At 42.7% G+C, this 27,400-nt stretch overlaps 2 protein-coding genes across 3 annotated transcripts in view; both read right to left on the bottom strand.

The window, feature by feature from the left end:
* LOC129857951 (protein diaphanous homolog 1-like) overlaps positions 1-22,941 on the bottom strand; it is a 73,327-nt gene extending 50,386 nt beyond the window's left edge. For both annotated transcript variants that reach the window (XM_055926667.1, XM_055926668.1), the window contains exon 1: positions 20,484-22,941. In XM_055926667.1, the coding sequence (XP_055782642.1) occupies positions 20,484-20,582 (99 nt within the window). In that variant the 5' untranslated portion in view covers positions 20,583-22,941. The remainder of the gene's footprint in view (positions 1-20,483) is intronic.
* Positions 22,942-23,045: 104 nt separating this feature from the next.
* LOC129857953 (small integral membrane protein 32-like) lies at positions 23,046-25,008 on the bottom strand. Its single transcript, XM_055926672.1, has 2 exons — positions 24,008-25,008; positions 23,046-23,763 (listed from the first exon to the last, which is right to left on the bottom strand). The coding sequence occupies exon 2, from the start codon at positions 23,731-23,733 to the stop codon at positions 23,404-23,406; it is 330 nt and encodes a 109-aa protein (XP_055782647.1). The 5' UTR covers positions 23,734-23,763; positions 24,008-25,008; the 3' UTR covers positions 23,046-23,403.
* Between the last annotated feature and the right edge of the window lie 2,392 nt (positions 25,009-27,400).

Here is a 27,400-nt window from a genome sequence, read left to right as displayed (position 1 = left end):
TGGTTGCCTCTGCCAGGAGAATGACACTTGGTCACAAGTGGATCTTCCAGCAAGACAATAACCCCAAGCACACATCAAAGGTAAAAGAAACGGTTAATTGACCACAAAAAAAGCCATTGCTCAATGGCTCTCTCAGTCTCTATACTTGAACCCCATTGAAAACCTGTGGTTTGAGTTGAAAGGGCAGTCCATATGCAGACGAAGGATATCAAGGATCTGGAAAGATTCTGTATGGAGGACTGGTCTAAGACTCCTCCCAATGTGTTGTCCAATCTCATAAAACATTTTAGAAAAAGGCTCAGTGTCGTTATCCTCTCAAGGGGAGAGTGCTGGAGTACTGAAAACAGGGATGCCAATGATTTAGATTTTTAAAAATTACATTAGTATAAAATAATATACTTTCCCCCAAAAAAATTGCAAGCCATATAGCTCAGTATTTGTATTATTTATTTAATATAAACTCTTTTTTTTTTCATATTCCACAGATTTAGAAAAATCCCATGTTATCACACACACCTGCAGCCACAAGCTATCTCTGTGTATGTGTATGTGAGTGTGTGTACATAAGAACGTGTCTGAGTGAGCATGTAGACGCAGGTAGGTAAGTCACTCATACTCTGTAATCCTTCTGTGAGTCACTGTAAGAAGCAGATCCACATCGTGCAACGTCCCTGGCCGTCAGTTACACATGCACACACGTCTCCCCACTCCAGGGCTAAACAGTGACAACGATTGTCAATAACGAGTCGCAAACTTCACCATGACTTAATAAAAAGGAAAGCTTCCCCCATTTTGAATGTTACATTGTTTTTGTGCATCTCTGGGTGATGCTCCATCAATTCCCTGAGTCAGTTCATGTTTTCATGGGAGTTATTGGCGTTCAAGCAAGCAGAAATCCGTCCGGTACGACGTAACACCGTGATAAAGTCGCTCACTACACTGGATAAGTTAATAGGAATACGACTTTTAAAATCGTGAAAACATCCATCATACATGTCCAATTTCAATACTAGTCGATGTCATAAGTCGGGTGGATGTCTTTGGTCATATTATAGCGAAATTCCTACCTGGAGAAATGTGTAATTTAACGAAGGGTCTATCACATTTGTCCTATTTGTCTGCCTCTAGTCCGGGGTGCATTGCATGGTGCCATCGCCAGAGATATTACAGAAAGTAGATGGGAATCCAATTAATAGAGGAAAGCGTAACACCCCACCCAGCAGACTGGTCGACCAATCGTGTTTACATTGTCATGCTGCGTCACACGGTTGCTAAGCTAATCGCCACGCGATCCCTTCTCAAAGTCAGTGTATATGTCGAGAAACGTGACTATTTTCATCGAAAGTACGTGATGTCACAATTCCAACACTATACATTACTACAGATAGCAAGTGAATTACAATGCAGTCGGAAAGTATGTATGCAAATGTATTGAACATTAAACTGAAATATCAAATTTACATTAGTATTCAGACCCTTTACTCACTACTTTGCGGAAGCACCTTTGGCAGCAATTACAGCCTCAAGTCTTCTTGGGTATAGCGCTACAAGCTTGGCACACCTGTATTTGGGGAGTTTCATTCTCCGCTGCAGATCCTCTTAAGCTCTCAGGTTGGATAGGGAGCTTCGCTGCACAGCTATTTTCAGGTCTCTCCAGAGATGTTCGATCAGGTTGAAATCCGGGCTCTGGCTCAGTCAGAGGACATTCAGAGACTTGTCCGGAAGCCACTCCCGCGTGTGGTGGCTGTGTGCTTAGGGTAGTTGTCCTGTTGAGAAGTGAACCTTTACCCCAGTCTGAGGTCCTGAGCGCACTTCATCAAGGATATCGCTATACTTTGCTCCATTCATCTTTGACTCAATCCTGACTAGTCTCCCAGTCTCTGCCGCTGAAAAACACCCCCACAGCATGATGCTGCCACCACCATGCTTCACCGTATGTTTTAACATTTAACTAGACAAGTCAGTTAAGAACAAATTATTATTTTCAATGACGGCCTACCGCGGCCAAACCATAAGCCGGACGACACTGGGCCAATTGTGCGCCGCCCTATGGGACTCCCAATCACAGCCGTTTGTGAAACCGCCTGGAATTGAACCAGGATCTGTAGTGACGCCTCTAGCACTGAGATGCAGTGCCTTAGATCGCTGCGCCACTCGGGGCCCTGGCACCACCGTAGGGATGGAGCCAGGTTTCCTCCAGACATGACGGTTGGCATTCAGGCCAAAGAGTTCAATCTTGGTTTCATCAGACCAGAGAATCATGTTTCTCATGGTCTGAGAGTCCATTAGGTTCCTTTTGGCAAACTCCAATTGGGCTGTCATGTGCCTTTTACTGAGGAGTGGCTTCCATCTGGCCACTCTACCATAATGGCCTGATTGGTGGCGTGGTGTAGAGATGATTGTCCTTCTGGAAGGTTCTCCCATCTCCACAGAGGATCTCTGGAGCTCTGTTAGAATCTGATGGTAACTCTTGGTTACCTCCCTGACCAAGGCCCATCTCTACGGATTGCTCAGTTTGGCTGAGTTGTAGAAACATCAAGGAAAAGCAATGGAAACAGGACGCACCTGAGCTCAATTGAGTCTCATAGCAAATGGTCTGAATACTTATGTAAATAAGGTATTTCTAAAAACCCGTTTTTCGCTTTGTTATTATGGGGTATTGTGTGTAGATTGATGAGGAAAAAAAACAATTTAATCAATTTTAGAATAAGGCTGTAACGTAACAAAATGTGTTAAAAGTAAAGGGGTCTGAATACTTTCCGAGTGTACTGTATCTCACATCTCGGAAAAGATTTGTAATGTTGTACTTCTTGTTGACGAAATTCATGCTAATGTTTTTTTTTGTTAGCGCCCAATAGACTCTTATTCACTCCTTAAGGAGAGCGCTCCTTGTCCCAGAATCGCCCAAAATGCACTGCGCAGCCCATTGACGTAGCATTGGGCAATGTTTCCCATCTCCTCAAAAGTATAGCTGCCGTTGCGAATGATATACTCCACTGAGGCACATCGATCTGTAGGTTGAACATGGTAAGATGGTTGACTCCTAAATTGATTGCTGTAAAATCACCTCAACAAACTGCACTAACTAGCTACATTACATGCTGAAATTGTCATTGGTATTGTGTGTAGCTACATTTGCATTGTGGATTTTGTAGCAACAGATTTCCACAACGATTTGTCATGTTTCCACCAACCTTATTATAACGCCAAAATGAAACATGTTCACAAAAAATATTGTTCTCACATAGTGTTATTCAACACCGTAAATTAAAAGGAATGAGCAGCTTTTTTCCTTTAAAATGATACCCGTTTGGTGCCTCACTCAATTGATACAATTCAATATTACAAGCTGTGCACAATATTTTTAAAAATGGGCAATTTCAAGTTCATTTGCAGAAGCCAAAATGGATTCGACCCTAAGATATCCTCATGTTTAGTGTGGCTGAAGTAATGTGGATTAGTTTGGCTGAGGTGAGACACCTCAGTAAGTTGTGCAGCACTCTGATTGGACCGCTCAAAAATCAGGAAGTGTGTTACTATGGTGATATAGTGGCTGCAAAGCCACAGCAGGAAATATGTGACCAAAAAGGTTGGAATGGATAATGGCTGTGAGTGACCAGTCAAACTTTCACGCCTCCATAGAGATCCTGTCAGTAATCTAATTCTATGAACACCTCCCTGGCTTTTTCCATTCACCGTCATGTCAAAAACTGTACTCAAAGTGCCCACTATTACATGCTAGAATTAGAATAATCATTCTACTTCCATGATTCCAACAGGAACCCCAAATGCTTTGACTTGCGCTCTTAAATCATTTGCAATATTTGGTTAAAAAAAAATAAGGCCTAGATGTTTTGCCCATATCGTGCAGTCCTATGTGGCAGTGTGGAAATTCTCAAACGAGATCAACTTTTGATGGAAGTTGGACTTTGAACAGTATAAAACAAAAGCAGAATGGAGAAAGCTCCATTGAAATAAATCACGTTGAATGTTTGTGTTGCCACCCTAGGGTAATGCACCACTCAAAGCAAATGTAGAATTTTTATTATTCAAAAACCTCAAAAATGGCCATATCGCCCAGCCCAAGTGTGTGTGTGTGTGTGTGTGTGTGTGTGTTTGTGTGTAAGATAAACAGGGCAGGTTAAACAGGTTGCCAGTTGAGTTATGCCTTTCCCTGATTCATCTCCCTGTGTATTTACTACCCGTCTGTCCATTAGCGCTCACTAATAAGATTAAGGCCCTGCGTGCTTTAACCATGAGGTAGCCTAGTACTCCTTCTCAGAGTATGGTTAAAAATGTAAATAGTGAGTTTGAGTTGTGTGAATGTATTTACTACCCACGCTGGTGCCTTTGAGTCCTGCAACAATGGATGGAGAGGAGAGGTGTCGTGAAATAATGGGCAAATGGGGAAGAAAAAGATAACTTCCTGTTTCGGATTTTTGCACAACTTCCTGCAACAATATTGACCAAAGAGTCAAAACGCTTGTGTCTATGTACAAACACAATTACTAACTTAAATTGGCATCGTAAAGACTTGAAACTTAGTAATGGAACATTGATAGTAAAATCAGGTAATACTGTAACCCAACTGTTTGGTTTTTTTTCATTTTAGAAGGGGGAAACGAAAACGAAGAAAAAGAAAAAGGGTGTGGGAAAAGAAAAAGCAGAAATGACTCCCACTCCTTCAATACAACTGAAGAGTTGAAAGGTTAGCCTACTTCTCAGCTAGGGCTGTGACCATCATGGAATTTTGGAAGGGTAACACCTTACTTGACAGCCAGCGTCACGTACCAGCCATAAAACAACACATTACGTGTCACAACAGGTCTAAATATATGTGTCACGACAGTGTTATTATCATATTACGTAGTATGACATGTTATGACCGTGTCATAACGTGTTATGACGCTGGGTGTCAGGTACAGTCTTCCCTTTGGATGATGGATATTGATCAGTCAAATGACCAGTCGCCGTAATAATCGTTTGAATAGTCATTCTTTTGAAGACACACATTTTCTCCTCTCCTCCGATCCTGACTGCATGTGCTGCGGGGGGGAGGGGAGGGGGGGGGGGGTTGCCTAGGCAACCGACGGCTCGTTTGCTACACCGCCTTGCTTGTTTCGGCAAGGAGCAAACGAGGTGTTCATAACGTTGTGGAGGCCCATGTTACAGCAGATGCTGACTCAACCGCATGAATGCCCAGCCGTCCAGTCTTCAGCCAGATGTTTGTTCCACACCGAAAATAAATACAACATGTAAAACGGTTATTTTATTTCCATGACTGTCTTCATCCATAACTGTCGGTTAGGCCGACACGGTTACAGTGTAATTGTGCCAGCTCTAGTCTCAAGAGCAGCTCAGCGACAAACACAGCAGAGTGGCCTAATTCAATATTGGGATTAAATGTCTTATTCCTCCTACGGCTATGAGCCCTGCGAGCTCTGTTTGGCGATGAAGGGTAGAGGCATGAGTTGTAGAATGTGTCAAAAAGGAATTGGCAGAATTTACCAGTGATAAAACCGAGAGGAGAAATATCCAGAATAAAGCATATGCATAGCCTAGCTGTTGGTTCACTCAAGCCAACCGTGCAAAAGAGCAAACTGTCACCATCAAAGCAGGTGGAATCAACAGCAGCACAACTGAATGTGTGGAATATTCAATAAAACCATGCAGTGGGCTCCATGCACACACACGGGCACTTGTTCAAAGTCCTTGAGAGAAGAAAGGGGAAATTTACTAACTTCATTCTCTAACAGAGAATGAAGTCAGCAGTGTTCTGTTCTTTTCCGCCCTCTCTCACACATTCCACAACAAATAAGCGCACACAATTATAAGGCAGAATGCACACCAACACACACTGCCACGGTTCTTGACACAGCTCTTTAGCCCTGACGTTTGAAGAGTAGAGGTTGTCACAGCACCTGTGTCCCTTCTGGCTGTGTCCAGTTCTGTTAGTGCCGTGTCGGTGGCACTCATCTGACTGACTGACACTGGGAAAAATACCACAGCAGTCACCCATTACACAGCCATTTCAATGACTCAACAGATAGTCAACACATGCAATCATCTAGTGCTGGGAGAACACATCAGTAGTAGGACTTGAATTTTTCAGTAAAAATTCAGTAAAGAACAAATTCTTACTTACAATGACGGCCAATACCGGACTACGCTAGGCCAATTGTGCGCCGCCCTATGGTACTCCCAATCACGGCCGGATGTGACGCAGCCTGGATTCGAACCAGGGACTGCAGTGACGCCTCTTGCACTGAGATGCAGTGCCTTAGACCGCTGCGCCCCTCGGTAGCCCCAGGGACCTCACGATACGATGTTATCACGATACTCGGGCGCTGATATGTATCACGAACCAGCAATTCCATATGTATTGTGATTTGAAACTGAGATTTTATTGCAATGTTCCAAACACATTGCTAACTATACACTTTTATTAGGTACACCACCAGTTCACGAAAATGGTTCGATCCTACAGACAGTGAGTCACGTGGCCGTGGCTTGCTATATAAAGCAGGTAGACAGGCATCGAGTTACTGTTCGATTGAAAGTTAGAAAGGGGAAAAGCGAGTGACCTAAGCGACTTTGAGCATGGTATGGTCGTCGATGCCAGGCGCACTGGTTCTAGTGTCTCAGAAATGGCCGGCCTCCTGGCCTTTTCACGCACACAGTGTCTAGGGTTTACAGAGAAGGGTGCGACAACCAAAAAACATACAGTCAGCGGGAGTCCTGTGGGGAAAACAGCTCATTGAGAGGTCAAAGGAGAATGGCAAGAATCATGCTAACTGACGGGCCACAAACAGACAGATAAAGGCACAGTACAACAGTGGTGTGCAGAACCGCATCTCGGAACGCACAACTCGTCGGTCCTCGTCTGACGAGTTGGACCGACGAGAAGCGGCTCCAGTGATCACCAGCACTGGACAGCTGAGAAGTGGAAAATTCAGGCTGTTGTGGCAAAGCTGGGTCCGACCCGGTACTAGGTGGGTGTACCTAATACACTCAGTGGCCAGTTTATGTCTGCTGCAGAGAGACAAAGATCATGACAAAATGTATTTTAAAATCAGTCATGGAAATAAGTGCTGAAAACATGCTCGCTCGCTTTTTAAAAGAGATTATGTAGATGTGATTCCTGCAGTGAGCGAGTGCATTCATCTGCCTGCTATTCCTGAAAAATGTGAAGACTTGTTACACAAGTCACTTATTCAGAATAAGGACAGATGGACACACTCTTTAGGCTACAGACTCTGGACCTGTAGGGTTTACCCCCCCCCCCCCTCTAGGGTTTACCCCCCCTCAGAACAGCCTCAATTCTTCGGGGCATGGACTCTACCAGGTGTCAAAAGCGTTCCACAGGGATGCTGGCCCATGTTGACTCCAATGCTTCTCACAGTTGTCAAGTTGGCTGGATGTCCCTTGCATGGTGGACCATTCTTGATACACAGGGAAAAATATTTAGCGTGAAAAACCCAGCAGTGTTGCAGTTCTTGACACAAACCGGTGCACCTGGCACCCACTACCACACCCCGTTGAAAGGCACTTAAATATTTTGTCTTGCTCATTCACCCTCAATGGCAAACATACACATTCCATTTCTCAATTGTCTCAAGGCTTAAAAAGCAATAAGGGATCATAGCTTTCCCCTGGATTCACCTGGTCAATCTACGCCATGGAAAGAGCAGGTGTTCTTAATGTTTTGTACACTATGTATATGGTATAGTAAGGCATATATAGTTAGGCCTATATGTCTGTTTATGTGGTAATGCTCTGTCTATCAGCTAAATGTGTCAAGCATACATAACACTACGCTCTCAGCTCACAGAGAGGGGTGTACAACTCCAGTTGTCAAGGGCCACAGTGTAGGTCTATAGGCTTTCTAGAATAATAATAAATATATAGAATGTTTTTCCTTTTTGTCAGCAGGACGGTGCCTCTTAGGAACTAGAGTAGTGCACCCTTGGATTGGATCAGAGTGCACTTGAGCAAGGATCCCATTCAAATAGGCTATAGGCTACCTCAGCTCTATGTAGTCTAAGCCATTTGATTCTCGTTGAGCCATTTGATCCACCCCCCTTTTCTGAGCAAAAAAAGACATAAGACTAAAAACACCACTAAAATCAGATCCAAGTCATTTTAAATTTTGCAATGTCATCTGACTAACACCCCTCTTCTTAATCCACTGTGGAATCTCTACTAGGCTCATTTCCATCCCATTGTATCCTCCTACCTCCCCCGGTGCTCCCTACACCTCTCACCCTGTGTTCCCTTCCCTCCGCCTCACTGACATTCACCTCAGAGCTAAGAGCGCATTAACCACTCCAGTTTCACATGAGCTCTCATTCTCTGAGCTACAATATGCTCTTATCCAGAGAGAGAGAGAGAGAGAGAGCGGGGTTGCACAGCCAGGTGCACTTGTCTGCACAGCTAATGAGAGACTGAACAACTCTACTGATACATTTTAAGGGAAGGGTAAATTCTTTTTGAATTCAATCCCTTTTTGACAGCACCCCTTTTTGATTGGAACGAAACCTTCCGTACATAATGCTCAGAAAGTGACTGTTGAGCCTGAATGCCAAAACATGAATGCCAAAACACACAAGAGATAAAAGGTGCTCAAAGTTGACCTGTTTTGCAATATTTCAAATTTCAATTAAAATTCAATGGAGAACCAGCTAAAATTGCACAGGGCTCTCAGCTGACTTTTTTTTATTTATTTTTTTTTTTATACAAGGAGCACATGTGCTCCGGTGTTGAAATATTTAGAAGCACACGATGAAATTCAGGAGCACAATGAGCACAATGATTTTTTTAAATGACTAAAAGTTTGTGAATAAAACATTTTTAGAGTGTTCCATGCTAAATCAAGTACAATGTACCCTCAAATATGAGCCACTTAGGTGAGACAAAAAATATTTCAGCTGCCCTTTAAGCGGCGGGCCGTTAAAGTTGTGGGACTCGCATGTCTTTCTGTGAGATCTGAGATTCTCCGACCTCTCTTCCCTAGCAGTTGAGCAAGCTCAAACTAACATTGAAAAACAACCTAGTGTGTGAACAAAACGTAAATAGCCCAAAAAAAGGGAGGACAATGTTACATTTAGTAGACTTTAGTGTAAATTCTACCAAATCTCTATGCCTGTGTGCTTCTAAAAATGCAGCCCCTTACTCTCAGTGCTCATAGCACCCCAGGCACTGTTGCTGCACAAGGTGGTATATATATGGGACTAGTTCCTTGTCTGACTAGCTACCAGCTATGAAACAAAACGAAATAAATACTTTGAAAATAGCAACGGCAGCATTTTGTTTCTCTTTGAATCACAACTCGCACACGTGCTCATACTCTACTTTCTCAGTACGCACACATCCAATTTTTTGGCACAAATGTGAGCAAAATGGTTGCACCGTAGAGCCCTGTTGCAGTGGTTTGAAGGCATAGGTCCATTCTATGAATAAATGTCTGACTGAAATGATAACCACCCTGTATTCAAGAGCATGCGTCTCAACCAATAGCGGACACAAGACAAAAACCTCAGATGTAAAGCAGGGTCTAAGCTACAACATATGCAAATATGGAAATGTCCAAATAGTAACTTTCCCACCACTTCTTCCATGGGCAAACATGTATAGAAATGTCTTTCAAAATCGAAAGGAACGCTGTCAAAAAAAAAAGTGATTGAATTCATATGGGATTTACCCGGTCGTGTTAGAGGGTTCTGAAAACTCAGGTTGTAGCTGTGTGTGTAGGATTACTGTCAGAGGGTTCATCAGTCTAATCAGTGGCATCCGTCTGGTGGGGTGGGCAGCAGGTGGAAGGCAGTGGTGCATGCTGGAAAAGGTTATTTCTGCTTGAGGAGTGTCTAGGCAGGGTTGATCTAATGACCTCTGTGCCCAAGGCTGTCCCCTGAGAGACCACACAGCACAGCAAAGTGCAGAGCGGTTTGGAATAAAGCACTAGGAGCCGAGGCAGCATGATAGCATCGTCCTTAAGCTAATTGCGGCATGCTAAAAGAGAGCAATACGCCAGTCTCTTTTCAGCTGCACTAAAACAAATCTCTATAACCTGGTCTCTACTCAAAAATAACGCTGGCTGCTCGGAGTGACTGACTGTGAAGAACAGCAATAATAAGCAAAAGAAGTCGAATTGAGGGCTTAGATCAGCAGTTGGAGGGTTGACGTCATTGCCCAAATCGGACAGTGTTATCACGTAAGCTTGATATGGGGTCACAATGCAAAACACCACCCATCCAAGATAGTGTCGGGACAAAGCTTGTTGTGTCATCATTGTCACCAACGCCATCATGTCTGAGAATGAAACGCAGGTAGAACGATCATTGGGAGCAATTACTTAACAGATAAGGGACAGCTGATATGGCAGATCCACCCAACAGAGCTTCATCATCACATCTCTCTGAACTCTGACCTCAAAAATCCTATGACAACAAAAGGCCATCACACATTGTGTGTGTGTGTGTGTGTGTGTGTGTGTGTGTGTGTGTGTGTGTGTGTGTGTGTGTGTGTGATGTGCGCAGTTATTTGAATACTTGTGCGAGTATTCAATTTTAGCGAGAGAGAAGAAAGTACAGCCTAATATAGGCATATTTTAACCCGATTTTCACAATGAAAAAGGCTTATTCTAAATTTAAAAAAAATATCCACGTAACATTGTAACACAGGGTTCACGTTAACTCAGAATTCTGCGTTTTTTATGCAGGGAAACACTACAAAACACATAAGAAATATCTTGCCGCGTCTTGTAAACATAGATCTAAAGTGCTTCTGTCATTTCTGCTCAGCATCAGACTCATTTTGTGCTTCAGTTGCACTTCTCCACTCGGATGAGAATTCACAAACAGGCATTCTATCAGCAGACAGAGCTCTGACTGATGTGCAGCTACTTCTCTCCTGTAAATGCAAGATTAACTTCAAGGAAAACGTCAGAAAATGTAGATGGCTACTTTCCTATCAAAAACATTAGAAATACGCTTTTTCATTGTACGCTCGATTTACTTGTGTGGCTGCTAGAAAATTAGCATTGCACTTCTGAAAATTAAGCTATTTTCAGCCGAATGTGTTGCACTACTGTATTTTCTGTGAAGTAAAACGCCCCTGATCATTCTATTGAAGCAAAATAACACGTAACTTTCGATATAAAAAAACAGGTGAAATGGTTTTAAAATTCTGATTGATGTTCTGCGTCTTGAAAATTCTGCGACCCCTGGGACATACCACGACATTTCAAATTATTAATTTCATAAAACAGACTTTCAATGTAGTTATGACATGCACGGTGCGCCCCAAGAAAAAGGTTGGTAGTCGAGTTCTATGAAAGATAACATTGTGGCTGCTACAAGTTAGCTAGTCCTGGCTGTAGCCGAGTTTCCTTGGTCTCGCTCTCTCTCTCCCCCTGCCTACACGCTACACACACTACCCCATATAACCTCCGCAGGCCGCTGCAGCAATAGAGAGCCAGCCTCTCCCTCGCGCAGCAGTGCTCAGGTTAAAACGTACACAAGAAAATAAAAATACAAAAACACATGTATTTTGAATATCTGACAAAAATGAATGATACTATTTGAAAAGTGAAATTATTTCAAACCCCCATCCCTAGTGTGTGTGTTTGTTTTGCATAATACAAATACTGTTGGCGTGAGTTCAAATCCCAGATCATTCCAGCCAAGGCCAAATCACTGATACTCACTTGCTCTCACACAAACACACTGTGCAGACTGCAGTATGCATGCACCATACTTCATTATAGCCCAATGTTGACATTTTCTTGCACTGTGTGCATCTCTCTCCCTCAGATATGAATGACAAATTATGGATTTTATTAACCCAAAAAAATTAGGTGAACAGCCAAAATTATCTTCTAAAAAATAAGGTTACATTTCAAATCAAGTGCAAAAATGGGTATACACAGAACAGATGCTCAATTAAGTTCTGTGTCCATACATGTTAAGAGTAGAGCGAGAACAAATTTCAATCATTTAACTGATAGAAATACTTTCAACAAGTGTTAGCAACTTTGTGAATTTCAGTGTAATTTATAAAAAATAAAACACTTGTTTAACAACCGACCCACAGATTTATTTGTAAAGAATCTTGTAAGAGTCTGGCTGACTTAAAAAGGCTTCAAGCTTCCTTTTAAGAGGCATTTTCTCAGCTATCTGCAACACAAGTATGACTGAAGAATGAAGCGGGTGTTAATCATGGGCTTTGCTACACAGAAAGCAGCAGTTGACTACTTGAAGCAGTTGACTACTTCATTGTCAACACTTTAATTAAAATCACTAGACCTACAGAGCTCGACATTAACACTTGTCCGGGGCAAGTAAAAAAATAGATGATTTTATGTCTCTATATCAAACAATTAGGCTACTCCGATCAGATCTGTATCAAAGTGTCCTCCGGATGCGATGTGTTACACAGTTACCTCCTAATCTCTGTATTTCAATCATGCAGTCGCGAGACACGTTTTTGAGATCAAATTGATATTAGCTGCATGTGCATATTTGTTGATATTCACAGCTATTTAGTGAGTTACAGTGCAATATGAAAGTATTCAGACCCCTCGCCTTTTTCAACATTTTGTTACGTTAAAGCCTTACTCTAAAATGTATTAAATATTTTTTGCCCTCAATCTACACAAAATACCACACAACGATAAAGAGAAATCAGGTTTTTCGAAATTTTAGCAAATTTGTTAAAAATAAAAAACAGAAATTACATAAGCATTCAGACCCTTTGCTATGAGACTCGAATTTAAACTCAGGTGCATCCTGTTTCCATTGATCAACCTTGACATGTATCTACAACTTGATTGGAAAAGGCACACACACCTGTCTGTATAAAAAGGTCCCACAGTTGACAGTGCATGCCAGAGCAAAAACCAAACCATGAGGTCGAAAAGAATTGTCTGTAGAGGTCCGAGACAGGATTGTGTCGAGGCACAGATCTGGGGAAGGGTACCAAAACATGTCTGCAGCATTGAAGGTTGCCAAGAACACAGTGGCCTCCATCATTCTTAAATGGAAGAAGTTTGGAACCACCAAGACTCTTCCTAGAGCTGGTTGCCCAGCCAAAGTGAGCAATCGGGGGAGAAGGGTCTTGGTCAGAGAGATAACCAAGAACCCGATGGTCACTCTGACAGAGCTCCAGAGTTCCTTTGTATTTATTACGGATCCCCATTAGCTGCAGCCAAAGCAGCAGCTTCTCTTCCTGAGATTCTGCAAAATTAAGGCAGTTTGTACAATTTTAAAAATATTACAATACATTCACAACACACTGTGTGCCCTCAGGCCCCTACTCCACCACATCTCTACAGTACTAAATCCATGTGCATGTATGTATAGTGTGTATGTTATCGTGTGTGTGTGTGTGTGTGTGTGTGTGTGTGTGTGTGTGTGTGTGTGTGTGTGTGTGTGTGTGTGTGTGTGTGTGTGTGTGTGTGTGTGTGTATATATACATGTCTGTGCCATTGTTTGTGTTGCTTCACAGTTTCCACTGTTCCATAATGTGTTTATTCAATCGAATTTTACTGCTTGCATGAGTTACTTGATGTGGAATAGAGTTCCATGCAGTCATGGCTCTATGTAGTACTGTGTGCCTCCCAGAGTCTGTTCTGGACTTGGGGACTGTGAAGAGACCTCGTGGCATGTCTTGTGGGGTATGCATGGTTGTCCGAGCTGTGTGCCAATAGTTTAGACAGACAGCTCGGTGCATTCAACATGTCGATACCTCTCACAAATAAATGTAGTGATTCAGTCAATCTCTCCTCCACTTTCATTCAGCAAGGAGAGATTGACATGCATATTATTAATATTAGCTCTCTGTGTACATCTAAGGGTCAGCCGTGCTGCCCTGTTCTGAGCAAATTGCAATTTTCCTTAGTCCTTTTTTGTGGCACCTGACCACACGACTGAACAGTAGTCAAGGTGAAACAAAACTAGGGCCTGTAGGACCTGCCTTGTTGATAGTGATGTTAAGAAGGCAGAGCATCGCTTTATTATAGACAGACTTCTTCCCATCTTAGCTACTTCTGCATCAATATGTTTTGACCATGACAGTTTACAGTCTAGGGTTACTCCAAGCAGTTTTGTCATCTCAACTTGCTCAAATACACATTATTTATTACCAGATTTAGTTGAGGTTTAGTGAGTGTTTTGTTCCAAATACAATGCTTTTAGTTTTAGAAATATCGAGGTCTAACTTATTCCTTGTCACCCTCTCTGAAACTAACTGCAGCTCTTTGTTGAGTGTTGCAGTCATTTCAGTCGCTGTAGTAGCTGACGTGTATAGCATTGAGTCATCCGCATACATAGACACTCTGGCTTTACTCAGTCAGTGGCATGTCGTTAGTCAAAATTGAAAAAAGCAAAGGGCCTAAACAGTTACCTGGGGAATTCCTGATTCTAAATGGATTATATTTGAGAGGCTTCCATTAAATAACACCCTCTGTGTTCTGTTACTTGTCTCTTCATCCACATTATAGCAGGGGGTGTAAAGCCATAACACATACGTTTTACCAGCAGCAGACTATGACCGATAATGTCAAAAGCTGCACTAAAGTCTAACAAGACATCACTCACAATCATTTTCTCAATTTCTTTCAGCCAATCATCAGTCATTTGTGTAACTGCTGTGCTTGTTGAGTGTCCTTCCCTATAAGCTGAAATTCTGCTGTCAATTTGTTTCCTGTGAAATAGCATTGTATCTGGTCAAACACCATTTTCTCCAGGAGTTTACTACAGGTTGGTAACAGGCTGATTGGTTGGCTATTTGAGCCAGTAAAGGGGGGTTTACTATTCTTGGGTAGCGGAATGACTTTAGCTTCCCTCCAGGCCTGAGGGCACACATTCTCTAGTAGGCTTAAATTGAAGATGTGGCAAATAGGAGTGGCAATATCATCTGCTATTATCCTCAGTAATTGTCCATCCAGATTGTCAGACACCGGTGGCTTGTCATTGTTGATAGACAAAAATCCTTTTTACACCTCTTCCGCACTGACTTTACAGAATTCAAATTATTTTCTTTCATGATTTGGTCCGATATACTTGGATGTGTAGTGTCAGCGTTTGTTGCTGGCATGTCATCCCTAAGTTTGCCTATCTTGCCAATGAAAAAGTCATTAAAGTAGTTTGCAATATCAGTGGACTTTGATGGATGAGCCATCTGACTAAATGTTTTCCCAAAACTTTTATTTAAGGTGCCCCAAAGCTTTTTACTATCATTATTTATATAATGTATCTTTGCTTGATAGCGTAGTTTCTTTTTCTTTAGTTTAGTCACATGATTTCTTCATTTGCAGTGTGTTTGCCAATCAGTTGAGCTGCCAGACTTAATTGCCATACCTTTTGCCTCATCCCTCTCAACCATGCAATTTTTAAATTCCTCATCAATCCAAGGGGATTTAAGTTTTTACAATAATTTTCTTAAATAGTTGCATGGTTATTAGTAACTGGAATAAGTAGTTTCATAAATGCGTCAAGTGCAGCGTCTGGTTGCTCCTCATTACACACCGGCAAATATTCTTTACATCATCAACATACGAATCACTAAAAAAAAGTATTGTATGACCTCTTATAAATTATATTTGGCCCAGCCTTTGGAACTTCGGTTTTCCTAGATATGGTTATTATATTGTGATCACTACATCCTATGGATTTGGATACTGCTTTAAAGCAAATATCTGCAAAATTAGTAAAGATGTGACCAATACATGTTGATGATTTAATTCCTGTGCTGTTTGTAACTACCTTGGTAGGTTGACTGACAACCTGATCCAGGTTGCAGCCACAGGTTACAGTTAAGTTTTTTCCTGAGTGGGCAGCTTGATGATAGCCAGCCAATATTTAAAAAACACACAGAAAACATACTTCTCTGTTGATATAAACATATATTATCGAGCATTTCACACATTATCCAGACTGTTAGCACTTGGTGGTCTATAGCAGCTTCCCACAATAATGGGCTTTAGGTGAGGCAGATGAACCTATAGCCATATTACTTCAACAGTATTTAACATTTGATCATCTCTAAGCTTTACAGGAATGTGGTTCTGAATATAGACCGCAACACTGCCTATGTTGGCATTTCTGTCTTTTCGGTAGATGTTATAACCATGTATTAATACCACTGTCATCAAAGGAATTATCTAAGTGAGTTTCAGAGAGAGTCAGAATATGAATGTCATCTGTTACAAGCAAGTTATTGACTTCATGGACCTTGATTCTTAGCCCATATTAACATATGTAGCCTATCTTTGGCACTTTCTGGGTTGCTTGATTGTTTTTAATGCTTTACTGGGAAGCTTATCAGAGGTAGACTTACTCATGTCATTTACATTGGAGCTGATAGTGCAGGGTGAGCTGCATAAAGTGGTCTTCCTACTATTGCACACCGCCTCAGTGCTAACAGTGTAACTCTGGTTTATAGGCTCATGATTACTGCTTACAATAGCTGTAGGGTAAACAGATGTATTCGGTGCAATTAGGGGTACATAAACCAAATGACTTACATTGTGTTTGCCAATACCCCTAAGATCATGTAGATTTGATGCAGCATTATGACGACGAATTGTCACAGTGGTAGGGATTAACTGAGCTGGTCTTGGATCATTTACCAGTCATTGTTTCAACGCAGCCTTGAAATGCGTGAACAGGGTCCAGGAGCCAAGATGATTTGGATGGACTCCGTCATTCCTGTCGAGTATCTTCTGTTTCCAGAAGGTGTCAAAGTTATCAATAAAAGTGACTCCAGCAGAGCTACAGTAATCTTTTAGCCAAATGTGTAATGCCAGCAGTCTGCTGAATCTTTCTCACCCACGGCCCAACGATGGTACTGGACCTGAAATTATTGGCCGTTTTTTTGAGTCTTAATGCTAATATCAGTTCTTCAAAATCCATTTTTAAATGTTCCGAGCTAGCCCTCCTGATAGCATTTGACCCCACATGGACTACGACAGTGTCAGCTCCTGGCATCTTGTGTAGAACAGTCGGAAGCAGCCTTGTTATGTCCTGTACTCGTGCTCCTGGGTAGCACAGGGTTTTAACCTTGGGGGCCTAGATGTTTCTCACCATAGAGCTGCCTACGATGACAGCTGATGATGTTGAATGGGCCGGTCTCTCAGGGAGCTCTGAGGATTTGAACCCGAGGTAGAAGCCACCGGAGAGTGAGACAGAGCCGAGGACAAAGACGCAGGTACCTCTGGATCCAGGGCGGCAAAGCTGTTTCTGGTCTGTGTCAGTTCCAGGCTCAACATCTCCATGGAGACCCATGTTGCCAGAGGACGCTTTCTTTGACTTCCACGGCGAGTGACGTACCTCCATGGCTGGTTTGCTAGGTCGAGATCAGCTCCGTTCTCCAGGGAAGGGGGAAACCCCTTTGGGTGTGGAACCCTGCCTAGCACCAGCCAGTCGGCTGTTGAGAGCCGGCAAAACTTCTACCAGACCAGAGCGGCATCCGGCTACTGGGGTGGAAAAAATAAATAAAACGTAGGTGGGCGTGGGTTCCTGTGTGGAGATGAGAGAACCTTGCAGAAAAACAACCATCTCTGCAGCACTCCACCAATCAGGCCTTTACGGTAGAGTGGCCAGATGGAAGCCATTCCTCAATAAAAGGTACGACAGCCCGTTTGGAGTTTGCCAAATGGCACCTAAAGGACTCTCAGACCACGAGAAACAAGATTCTCTGGTCTGATGAAACCAAGATTGAACTCTTTGGCCTGAATGCCAAGCGTCACATTTGGAGGAAACGTGGCACCATCCCTACAATGAAGCATGGTGGTGGCAGCATCATGGTGTGGGATGTTTTTTAGAGGGGGGGACTGGGAAACTAGTCAGGATAGAGGGAAAGATGAACGAAACAAAGTACAGAGAGATCCTTGATCAAAACCTGCTCCAGAGCACTCACGACCTCAGACTGGGGCAAAGGTTCACCTTCAAACAGGACAACTACCCTAAGCACACAGCCAACACAACCAAAAGTGGCTTCGGGACAAGTCTCTGAATGTCCTTGAGTGGCCAAGCCAGAACCCGGACTTGAACCCGCTCGAACATCTCTGGAGAGACCTGAAAATTGCTGTGCAGCGACGCTCCCCATCCAACCTGACAGAGCTTAAGAGGATCTGCAGAGAAGAATGGGAGAAAGCTTGTAGTGTCATAGCCAAGAAGACGAACTGAAATCACTGCCAAAGGTGCTTCAAAAGTACTGAGTAAAGGGTCTGAATAGGTATGTAAAATGTGATTATATATATATATATATATATATATATATATATATATATATATATATATATATATATATACAAACATTTTCAAAATGTAAAAAAAAAAACTGTTTCTTTGTCAGTGAGTATTGTGTAGATTGAGGACAATTTTTTAAAATCCATTTCAGAATAACACTAACGTAACAAAATGTGGAACAAGTCAAGGGTTCTGAATAATTTCCGAATGCACTCTATTTGCCCAGGTATAGTTCATTTTTGGTCAGCAATGAAAATCCTGGAAAAGTCATGGTGTGTGCCGTTGCTTGAGGAAAGCGAGCTAGAGACATTGCGCAGAAGGTAAAATATTGATATAGCATACAACAGACTAAATAGATAAGTCCTCAGCCCTGCCAGAAAATCCCACATTGTATAAAAAAAAAGAAAGAAAAAAGACTGACTTTGGTGTGTTTGAGCAGGGTTGGATCAAAAGCCTGCACACCAAGTAGCTATCCAGATGGGGGGAGGGTTGACAGACCACATGTTTTATACTGTAGCCTATCGGTGCAGTATTTTACTTTGTGGGGGGTTAAGTGCCTTGCTCAAGGCCACACAGCAGGAGATATACTACATGGGATCAGCCTTCCATTGTCAACACCAGTGATAATAATATGTATTTTGTGAAGTAGTTCCTTGCATTCAGTCACCTTTTTTGCCCCTGGTGTTACAGACCATTTCTTTTTGGGGGACAAGTGAGAAGTAAAAAAACAAACTCTGTCCCACTTGCCCAAGTGGCTAGAAAAGATATAGTCAAGCCCTGGACCTATATATTTAAAATGTGACTGCAACCACAGAGTACAACACACACCAGGAGGCGGGACAGACAGCAGACTGTCAAACCAGCAGTTTTTCCTTGTCATTGCTCACTTTGTGACTAACATGCGACCATCCTAGCAATAGATCGCTAGAATATGCATCTAGCCGGAGAGTGCTCCGCAGACTTTTTTTCTGACTTGAGAATTGTAAAAAAAATATATATATATATTAAAAGTAGCCTAGTTAATTTAAGTGGGAAAAGTACCTGGCTGAAAGGGTTGCGTCTAACCAGCTCTATAGCTGACGCTAGTGGAAAACACTAATCGCCAATGGTGATATAGCCTAGGCCTATATCAAGATAATGCAAACCAGATCACATAGCCTACACATGGAACCTGGCCAAATCATTCAAGTTGCAAACATCTGCTCTAGCGAGCATGGCAGGACGCCTGGGCAGAGAACATCTGTCACTGGCACCTTCAGAACGGGGAGACTGAAGGGCTTTCGAGAGAGGGTGGAGGGGGGTTGGGATCTTACAAAAGCATGTAATAGGGTGGGGAGCTGTGCTCGTTGACCAGGTGTGTATTTGGGCCTCTATGGTTACCATTTGTCTGTTGAATATCAGTTTCCAACTGTTGCTAGACTAGCCAGGGGTTAAATGACACGTTACCCTCCATGATGACACGCAATTACGGGTGACTCCCCATGCTCTCTCTTCTAGATATCACACTGAATCCCCCATTCTTGCCATGGGTACTAAATGGCTATGACGTCACTATCGCCATCCACGCGACTACTTCAAATCGGTGTGATGTGCCACATGTCAGTGTTTTACTCTACGATGCAAAGTAGCATATTATTTAAATCCATTTCCCATTCATATTAGTTTATTTTGTCATTGATGTGTAAATTTCATTTCTGAATACTAGCCCGCAAGGGAGACCATGCAAATGTTTGCCTACGTGGGAAAGTGGAGAAAGGCATTTATTCCATGTGTACTGTACTTCAAACATAAATTCAATCCGGAGACAGCAACCTGTGGAAAACCCGAACCATCTCCAAAACAAACACTAGCTAGCTAATTTGCTACAGTTACCAAACCGCGAGTCAAGCCGTTTGCTACATTGTCAAGCTCGTTGCAACACTTCAGAGTTTTAACATGAGGATAGCTAGCTAGTTACTTCCTCATTTTTTCACAAAACACGTAACGTTAACACGATTGACATTAGCCTTGCAGATTTCAGAGTAGTCCGAAAACACACCGAATGTTGTAAAATAACTGGCTGCAAATGAAATAAACAAACAGGTTTGTTAGGTAGATATCTAAGTGGTAACGTTCTGACAACTTCTGCCACTTGTTCTACCAGAAAGTAGCAACTCAGAGTTCCCAAGTGACATTGAACTCAGGAGTGCATTATTAGTTAACTCACAATCAGTGAAATATTTAATGAATACGTACAAATTTCTTTTTGCCGTCTCCATCTTCATAGTTTTTCTTTTCTTTCTTGTCCTTCTTGCTTTTGGGAGCAGAGGCAGAATTCCCTGAATTAGGATCCATTGTGTAGAGAATTTCCTCAAAAGGGAGAACAAAAATAAATCCACAAACACACCCGGTGATATCCCGATTTTGCCTCGATACAAAGTTATCAAAAGTTGTCCTTTCCGACGAAAAAAAAAATGTATAGCTAAGTACCCTTGAGAACTGACTACAACTATTAGCAAATGGCTAGTTAACTGGTGCTAGACAACCCCAAACCCCTTTTCATCCGCCTGGGATTGAAAAAGGAGGGAAATTTAAAGTACCCCCAAACAGTGGAAAGAAAACGTATTGTAGATACTCTTGACGACTCTTTGTTGTTGGAACATACAAAACTTTACCATTACAACAAATGTTGTGCAATTTTCGTTGCAAAGAGAGTCGTCCGTAATCCCCCCTCAAAAACCATTGCGTGCCTCCCTGAGTGTCTGTGCGGTAGTGACTGATGGCTAATGTAATGCTAGCTAGCTAGGCTAAAACTCGGTACAAAAAAAAAATGATACGGTTCTTCCTACTTCCACAAGTGTTTTTCTATAAGACACGTTGTTCTTTGTTATATCGCTGTTGACTCCATTATTACAGTCATATCAAATTATTTTCCATTACTGGAACAAATTAACTTTCCCGAGTGACAACGTTCAAACCCTTCCACGATAGGCTTCTTCCTGCCATAACAAGTTGGAACGGGTGGGGGACGACCATGCGCACTAGAACTATTACCTGAGAGATATGACAGATGGATGGGTCAAAGGGCCTTAAGTCATTCTTGTAAATTTGATAAATGTGCACCACAATCACATGTGAAGTAGAATGATGCTACACAAATGAATAACCTCTTGCTTAATAAAAAGAGAAAAATTGAAATGTAGACTTGAGAAAAGTAGCCTATAATTTCAGAATACCCCCTCCGCTATATTTTTGGGGTCATATTTTACTCGGTCCAACACAACTCCAGCTCAGCTCCAAAATCCTTCACTATGACAAGATCCCTTTAGAACACAACTAGACACAACCACAGAACAAATCTACCAATTAATTTCACTGTGAGATGGTAAATACATGTCTCCTTATAAACTTGATTTGATTCAGGTTATAATTATGTTCCAAATTTACTTTAGATTTCAAGGAGAAAGACTAATCACCAGCGTTAGGCTACCCCTTAGTGGTTAATAAACGAATAACAGGCTCGGGGGAGGATGAGAACAATCCACACCTTTGTTGAATGTTTAATGTTTTATTTTATATTTTTTATTCGGATTTCAATCTTCAACAGCTGATGGAAGGCTTGGTTTAAGAGCTATAGGATAATCAATGGTGTAATCATTTATTGAAAAAATAAAAGGTGTTGATTGTTTCTCCATCCTAACTCGGACTATACACTGAGTGTACAAAACATTAAGAAAACCTGCTCCTTCCATGACATAGACTGATCAAGGTGAATCCAGTTGAAAACTATGATCCCTTATTGATGTCACTTGTTAAATCCACTCCAATCAGTGTATATGAAGGGGAGGAGACAAGTTAAATAAGGATTTTTAAGCATTGAGACAATTGAGACATGGATTGTGTATGTGTGCCATTCAGAGGGTGAAATGGGCAGGACATTTATATTTAAGTTCCTTTGAATATTTAAGTTCCTTTGAACGGGGTATGGTAGTAGGTGTCAGGCGCACCAGTTTGTCTGTCAAGAACTGCAACGCTGCTGTATTTTTTACGCTAAACATTTTCCCCGAGTGTATCCCGGTTGAACGCTTTCGACACCTCGTAGAGTCCATGCCCCTACGAATTGAGGCTGTTCTGAGGGCAAAAGGGGGGTGCAACTCAATACTAGGAAGGAGTTCCGAATGTTTGGTATACTCAGTGTATCATTTTTTATAGTGATGGAACGTTTGGCTTAAGAGCTATTAAATAAGATATGAATTTTCTCAGAAATTGAAAAATGTTAAGGTGTGGATTGTTCTCCATCCTCCCCTGATTGAGAATATATCATTTCCATATTGGTGGTAGGTTTAGTTTATGAGCTATTGAAATCAGAATAATAAAAAATAATAATAAAGGTGTAGATTCAGAATATCTCATGTTCATGGCACTGCTTTGAATAAGAGCTATTGAAGATTGAAATCCGAATCTATTTCTCTCCTCTCCCAAATTCCAGACCAAAAAGGTCTCCCCTGATTCAAAATGTCCAATTGTCAGTCATGGCATGCTTGGAAAACCAAATATCCAATATAAAACACATTTTACCTCGGTGTAAAACCAAATGATAACCAATTTGGCTTGGGCGATTTATATCAGCGTTAAGCCATTCATTCCGCGAGAAATTACGCTCGTGTGTGAGTGACGGCTAAATTACAAAAAACTCAAAGAAAGCACGTGATCAGCAAGGATTACATTCATGAAACCTCGCTTTGTCTCTGGGACATTCAACTATCAATCCGTTTCATCCCATCACATTATCATCATCATCACCATATGTTGTTCATATATTTATCATGTAGATTTAATCATGGTTTTACACAGGACAAGGAATGAAACTTTAAGCGGCAGAATTACACAACAGGCCTACATAAGAGCGAAAATTCATTACAGTGCAGTTATACAAAATGTTGTATATACAAACAAACATACACATTTATATGCACATAATGACATTAGTCCAGTTTGAAACATGGTGCGTAATAGGCCTCTATCTCATTGTGCCAAATTAACACTCAACGGTTGGTTACGCACAGCGTTTGGACCATGCAGTTGGCAAAAATCGTAAATTCCTCCATGACTACATTCGATAACACAAGTTACCCAGTCCTGGTACAAACGTTACCACCCGATGGGGTAACGGGTTCTACTTGTAGGATGTCCGGGCCTCTCTGAGAGACCTATCGTAGGGCATGGAGGCGAAAAAGGAGGTCCTCAGCTGACAGTTGATGAAGAAGACGATGAGCAGCACGACCAGAAACAGAACCAGACAGATCACCAAGTAGGTTGCCAGGTCTGGTTTGTTCAGCTCTCCGCCCTCCCGCAGTCCACCCCTGTTATCCGTGGGCCTGAGAAGGCCCGCCATGCTCACCGAGCCGTTAGATGCGTTCACGGACCCAGACGCGTGCGTCTGATGGGCCAGACCTAAGTCGAAGTCCGGTGCGTTGGTGGAATTCAGCAGGATTTGCCTCAACATGACCGCTTGCGTCACCCGGTCAACGTTCAACTGGGAAGGGGAGTAAAATACCAGTTTTAAATCACAGACCAATATAACGATAGGCTACCATAACGTTCAATCATGCAAATGTAGACTATGTGAACGGTTCGCAAACGACCAAGGGAACAACGCAATTTAGCTACAGACCTGTGTAAAAGACAATGACGCACAAGGAAGAAATGGAGTGTGTCAAGAAGGCAAAGATAAAAGTGAGTGTTGAGTCAATAATACCCCGTACGAGTCCGCTACTTACTTTGGTGTGTGCAGCGGAGAGTCTCCGCAGGTGAGGTGGAGATCCAGGGAAACAGTGCCCGCATTCCTCAGACTCTGACCGCTCTATCCAATCTCTCCCTGGGAGAACGCGATCTGGAGAAGCGGTGTTGTTTTGGCACTAAATCACCTGCGCCTACAGACCATATGTCCGTGAGTCACTAATTTAGCCGCAGAACGGAATTCGTATATCCTTGTATGTCGAAGTCACTAAAAATCACCAGAGTTTGTCTAGACTCGTTACCAGTGACGTAAACCGCCTGGAGCTTCTCCGGCTGTAAAATGTTGAGATCATGAGGACGGAACTAGCGATTTGAATACTCAGATTTCTTCGTTGAGATTTCTTACCGTAAACACCTAGCCTATCTGGACTGTAAGTTACCCGTAATGTCGCTAAATGGTGCTACTTGGAATAACCTAGTTGGTAAAGTTTCATAAGACCATCCTTATAAGCACGCAATTTATCTCGTCTGGTTGGTCCAAGTGGGTTCTTAAAGCGCGCTGTAACAAGTGGATTTATCGGGTAGAGCGCGGGCAGAGAGAGGGTAGACAAAGGTACACTGGTTCACCGCCGGCTCGTCCTCGCGCCCCGCGCACGTTCTTATATCCAGGAAAGGTCGACAAGTCTCGGTTTTGAGTGCCTTCAACTCCAACCGATCCCCCGACGGGAATATCGATCCAGACCCGAAGAGTGGGGTGGGGAGAGAGAAAATTGGTAGAAGGTTCAGAGATCCGTCTCCTCTCCGGTAGCGCGATCTCTTTCTCTCCAGGTCGTAGGCTATACAGCTTCCTCCCTGCCTCGGGTTGTGTGTTGTGGATAGATTAGTTACCGAGAGAGGGAGAACGTTGGACGGGCTCCCTGTTCGCTCGGGGTTGGTTAAGAGATGTCATTGGACAGGGACGAGTTAAAGCCAAGCGTGTCATGTGACGTCTTGATACCCTCACTCTTTCCTTCTCTCGCGTTTCTCTCCCAACATGTCCTTCTTCATTTGTGAGAAGGTGAGTGAAACAATTGTTATGTCAGTGCGGAATCTCTCAGGGTGATTAAAACCAAGCAGGTTGTGAGGAGGTGAGTGGGGGATGAACAGTTAAAGGAACAGCCCCAAACCAGTCCAGCAACTAGGCTGCAAGCTGAATGTATTTCTTTTACCCATCGGGTGTAAATACAGCATGATGCAGTATGATGCAAGTAGGCTACAGTCTTCTGGTAGAGCCTGAAAGTGTAATTTTCTCAGAGCTGGAGTGGATGAGTAATACCACCCTGATGTGTCCCAGCTATAAGGACTGAGAGGAGACATTGGGAATGGAGATGTGAGTGTTATTTATATAAACACTATATATACAAAAATATGTGGATACCCCTTCAAATTAGTATATTCGGCTATTTCAGCCACACCCGTTGCTGACAGTGTATAAAATCGAGCACTCAGCCACACAATCTTCATGGACAAACAATGGCAGTAGAATAGCCTTACTGAAGAGCTCAGTGACTTTCAATGTGGCACCGTCATAGGATGCCACCTTTCCAAAAAGTCAGTTCAGTCAATTCGTCATTCATTCTGCCTAGCTAGAACTGCACTGGTCAACTGTAAGTGCTGTTATTGTGAAGTGGAAACGTCTAGGAGCAAGAACGGCTCAGCCGCAAAGTGGTAGGCCACACCGGCTCACAGAACGGGACCGCCGAGTGCTGAAGCGACTAGTGTGTAAAAATCGTCTGTCCTAGGTTGCAACACTCACTATTGAGTTCCAAACAGCCTCTGGAAGCAACGTCATTACAAGAGAACTGTTCGTCAGGAGCATCATGAGATGGGTTTCCATGGCCCAACAGCCGCACACAAGCCTATAGATTAGAATGCGCAATGCCAAGTGTCGGCTGGAGGGGTGTAAAGCTTGATGACATTTGACTCTGGAGCAGTGGAAACACGTTCACTGGCGTGCTGAATCACACTTCACTAATCTGGCAGTCCGACGGACGAATCTGGGTTTGGAGGATGCCAGGAGAACGCTACCTGCCCCAATGCATAGTGCCAACTGTACAGTTTGGTGGAGGTGGAACAATGGTCTGGGTCTGTTTTTCATGGTTTGGGCTGGGTGTCTTAGTTCCAGTGAAGGGAAATCTTAACGCTACAGCATACAATAACATTCTAGATGATTCTGTGCTTCCAACTTTGTGGCAACATTTTTGGGAAGGCCCTTTCCTGTTTCAGCATGACAATGCCACTGTGCACAGCGAGGTCCATACAGAAATGTTTTGTTGAGATCGGTGTGAAAGAACTTGACTGGCCTGCACAGAGCCCTGACCTCAACCCCATCGAACACCTTTGGGATGAATTGGAACGCTGACTATGAGCCAGGCCTAATCGCCCAAACATCAGTGCCCGACCTACCTAATGCTCTTGTGGCTGAATGGAAGAAATTCCCCGCAGCAATGTTCCAACATCTAGTGGAAAGCCTTCTCAGAAGATTGGAGGCTGTTATAGCAGCGAAGGGCGGCCAAACTCCATATTAATGCCCATGATTTTGGAATGAGATGTAACAACGAGCATGGTGTCCGCATACGAATGGTCATGTAGTGTATATTCTAGGAAACTCTAATCTGGTATGGAATGGACATTTGGAAATGGTGAGGCTTTATGGATCATAATAGCTGAATGCATGTGCAAGCACCCCTATATAAGCCTACAAATCTGAAAGCTTCTTGCCAAAAGTGAGTGGATTGACACATGGTTTCTGAATTCCCAAAGTGCAAATAGCACGCAGTATGTATGAAAATTGCTACATTATCATAATAGCCTTGTGTGCCACGCTCATAGTTGTCACGCAGCTGGTAAATGACACCAGTATGATATTATTGTGTTTGGCTGCAGAGAACAACCATTCTCTATAACAACTGTGACAGCCTCCATCACTAACCCTCACTAATACAAGGAGACTAATGGTTCTCTCTCTGTCTCTGTCTCTGTCTCTGTCTCTGTCTCTGTCTCGTCTCGTCTCTGCCTGTCACAATGGAAATCACACTCACCTGCTGTCAGTTTGGAGAATATGACAGAATGGGTATGAATACAGCACAGCCCCTGAAGAGAAACCACAAAGACCACACCAAAACATTAGGCATCAGTATATTCTCTATTTTAGAATGAAAGGATATGATGACATTTGTCATGAATATTCAGGTGAAGGTGACCATTGGGCCCATCATTATTATAGTAGGCATTTGGGTATGATTAATACACCACTGCCTTAAAAGGTTGGCTGGCTGGTTCGTATTCATGAGCACCTGTCGTGGTCGCAACAGGACGCGTTTGGCAAGGCAAGGACAGACTGACATGGTCCACTGATGGACAAATGCCCACACACACCTCATGAATATCTGCCA

The sequence above is a fragment of the Salvelinus fontinalis genome, chromosome 6 (assembly GCF_029448725.1).
Source record: "Salvelinus fontinalis isolate EN_2023a chromosome 6, ASM2944872v1, whole genome shotgun sequence".
Lineage (NCBI taxonomy): Eukaryota > Metazoa > Chordata > Actinopteri > Salmoniformes > Salmonidae > Salvelinus > Salvelinus fontinalis.
This window is presented reverse-complemented; position numbering and strand designations above follow the sequence as displayed.

Coding starts and splice junctions, on each gene's coding strand:
- LOC129857953 (XM_055926672.1), bottom strand. CDS start 23,733: ATGTTGAGGCAAATCCTGCTGAATTCCACCAACGCACCGGACTTCGAC.